Genomic DNA, 3,418 nt, shown 5'->3' on the forward strand with positions numbered 1-3,418 from the left:
TTTCAGAAGCTGATGCCATTTCTGCTTCCACACTTGTTTTAATCTGGGAACTCAAACAAACACTGTCCACCATGGGTAACCATTCTCACATTTGACACATCATTGTAAGAGTGTTCAGCTTCACAGTAACCATGAGTTACATCTCTGTACAGCAAGTGGACAGATCAGAGCTATATGACCTAGAAGAATGTTTCACTAAAAACAATTAAAGACAAGCTTGAGGGATTTTAAGTCTCCGCAGGCTCCACCCTTACTTACCTTTAGTCTAAGGCTCTGGGCCACCCACCCACTTTTGAAGGGTAAAAAGAACAGTAACACACACCAATAAGGACCCCAGAAACTTCCCTTGCTTAATTGCCACCAAGTTGAGCCACCATTGAGATGCCAGCCATCCATATTATTTACGTATTATTATTTACAACCTCAGAATTGCAGTAGAGGGTCAGCTATTTCTAACTCTACAGCAGTGAGTTTTAGCTACACCCATAGCCATCAAGCTGAATCCAGCAGTCTAATTCACCCTCTTCAAGATTTCTGAATAGTTATAAGAGACCATAAAGCGGTTGGTGGATTTGAACTGCTATTGTTTTAGTTAGCAGCCATGGACATCATGAATGACAAACCAGCACTACTGCTAAATATAGCAAAAACAACATATAGATAAAAATATTGATATATAGGTCAACAGAGGGAGGGAAATAGAAATGGAAAGAAAAGAGGCTACCACAGCAGATGTGGATAAGTGATGAAAACGTCAGCCATCTTCAAGTGCAGACTTCTTCCTAAACAGATGGAAAGTCAATGACTACATTTCTTAGATTAAAAAAGTAAACATAGTATTTTGTTTCCATTTTTATGTAAATTATTTTAGCATCACAGAACAGAAGTTATTCTTTGTTCGTAAACTGAGCCTTGGATTCTTTAGACTAATTTCTTCAGATTAGAGCCGTTTACCCAAGAGGGTCCTCAAGATTTGGGTCAGCCAATAATTTCTCACCAGTCTGAGATAAAATGAAAGTATCAGTAGAATGAAAAAGTAGGTGAAAAAGACTGTGGTGGGCATGGGTGTAGTGACATCTGAGTTTCAATAACTCCATCAGGGATACAAATTCCCATCAACAGCATGAAACTAATTTCCATGAGGTCACACATGCCCCATACTTCTGCACCTACTTTTGTAAATTCCAACATCAACCATCCCTACTGAAGCTTTCAATGCTCTGCCACTAGGTCTACGAGCCCATTGCAATGGGCACACAGAACTTACAATCAATATTAAAAATTAGAGGGGTTATTAAGGACTAACAGGTTACAATTCAGGTAGGAAACAGGGTACAAGTCTTTAGTCGGGAGAAGGTCTCAGGCATGCTAACAGGCCTTCATTCTCACCGCTCTGAACCAGTAATACACAGCCCTTTCAGTGCAGCCAAGTATGGTGTCTCTTCCCAGTCCTCCAGCAAGTTTAGACAAAGGCCCTGGCTTCTGGATCTGTGGAATGGAAATTACAATTCAGTCCTGTCTTATGTCTGTCTCTGGGTCTCTACCCCCTCTATTGCTGTTGGTGCACTGATTCAGTCTCATTCTGCTTCTATCTGTCTTTTCCAAAAGGATATGTCCTACAATCTCCACTTCTTCCTTGATGCAGTAAAATCTCCATCTTCTGCCTCTGAACCTGCTCAATTTAAGCCCATCAGGATGGGAAAAACTGACCGATCAGCCTCCTTAACAGTCTAAATACCTTATTTGCATGTTTCCACTCAAAAGAGGTTCTTTACCACATTCACATTATTAGTACTATCTTACTCACCACAACAACCCAGTCATGTGCCAGGAAAATCAAAGTCAATAGGTAAAGAAACCATTTGAATAATCAATCTACTGCACCACCACAAGTAGTAAACTTTATATGAACTATACTTATTCAAAAATGTGTGTTTATTTGTTTTGCTTGCTTTTTATGACCAGACGGGAAAAAAATAAAACCGGTAATACTTTGTTCTTGTTGCACGACTCATAGCGACCCCATGAGCAAAAGGCCTGAAGCCTTTCTCTAACTATCGTCTATTCTCAAAGTTCTTAGAGTTTCCAGAGGCATGTGGTTTAGGAAGTGGATGCCACTCCTGCTTCCAAATGCCAGGATATAGTGTCATAAAAATAAAGTTCAGGCTTTGTCCTTGAGGAGGCCACAGACAAGCAAATGTTAATATACACAATCAGAATATAAAGCAGCATTTAAAAATGCTCAAATATTCCTTCTCTCAAAAATTTCCCTCATCAATAATCACCAAACTTTAGAACATATGGACCACCTCTGGCCTTAACTTCACCCACCAGTTGAAAATACTGAGTAACAGTAATTAATTACAAATGTACATGTACTTGCAGTGCCAAAGGGGGTTTGGGTGGAAATCTTAAATTGTTCTGACAAGAACTAGTAGTCGTCATTTAACAAAACATATTCTACTGCGTCCCACGTGAAGGTGGACTGGGCTCTCCACGTGTCCAGTCTGGAGGGCATCAACAACACACACAAATGACTCCCAATACTGGACTTTACCTTTATTATCATCTACCTGAAATTTTCCTGGCTTCCCACCGGCCACCAAGCTAAATCTTTAAGGCAGAAAGAAGGAGCTAATTTGATCGGGGGTGAGTGGGGTGGGGGCAGAAGACATTTTGCTGAGCAGCAAACAGCAGGCACGCAGGTGTGCAGGACCGGGGCATGAGGGCTAATGCGAGGTGACTAGGGCTGGTGGCTAATGCCTCCTAATTGTTTTGTATTTTCTTGTCCATGACAGCTGAAAATCAAAGAACCGCTGGACTCCACTTTTTTAGTGTTACCAGACACTAAAAATAGCCAGGAAAAGAAAATAGGAGAGCAAAATTACAGGGGAAACAAGAGAGAAATCAGAGTTAGAGGAAATACCAGTGGTTTAAGAGAAACTGTAGCAATGAGAAAGGAACTCCACATAATAGCAAATAAAGGATTTATTTCTAGCAAAATTAGAATACACTTTTTGCTTTTAAAGGAGACACTGTACATTGTCTACTAAACATTTCATGCCAAACACCTAGTTGATAATGTTTATTTTTAGAAGGTTCACTGGGGATTAAATATACAATGTATATGTATTCCTACCTTTGTGAAGTATGTGTCTTCTCCAAAATTAGCTATTAGGAAAAGTTTTCCAAATGGGTTCTTTTTACCTCCATCTTCTTTTAAAATAAACCAAATAAAACTTGTTACATAGATTATGTTGACCATTCTATCAAGGGAAGGAATTAGGATCGTGGTCTAGCCTGTGGAATGAAGGTAAGTGGAAGATGCATGTTCAGAGTTTTACCTTGTAATTCACTTTTCTTTATATGGTACTTCTCCTCCACCTCTTTTTTAAAGTTGTTATGTTTTTGTTATTTA

At 39.5% G+C, this 3,418-nt stretch overlaps 1 protein-coding gene across 1 annotated transcript in view; it reads left to right on the top strand.

Annotated features, from left to right (window-relative positions):
• LOC102849104 (40S ribosomal protein S17-B-like) overlaps positions 1 to 3,053 on the top strand; it is a 16,604-nt gene extending 13,551 nt beyond the window's left edge. Inside the window, exon 2 of the mRNA XM_006889532.1 lies at positions 2,799 to 3,053. Within this exon, the coding sequence (XP_006889594.1) occupies positions 2,799 to 3,053 (255 nt within the window). The remainder of the gene's footprint in view (positions 1 to 2,798) is intronic.
• Positions 3,054 to 3,418: the final 365 nt, after the last annotated feature.

This window comes from Elephantulus edwardii, unplaced genomic scaffold (genome assembly GCF_000299155.1).
Source record: "Elephantulus edwardii isolate Elephantulus edwardi_28Jun2011 unplaced genomic scaffold, EleEdw1.0 scaffold00078, whole genome shotgun sequence".
NCBI classification, from domain to species: Eukaryota; Metazoa; Chordata; class Mammalia; order Macroscelidea; family Macroscelididae; genus Elephantulus; species Elephantulus edwardii.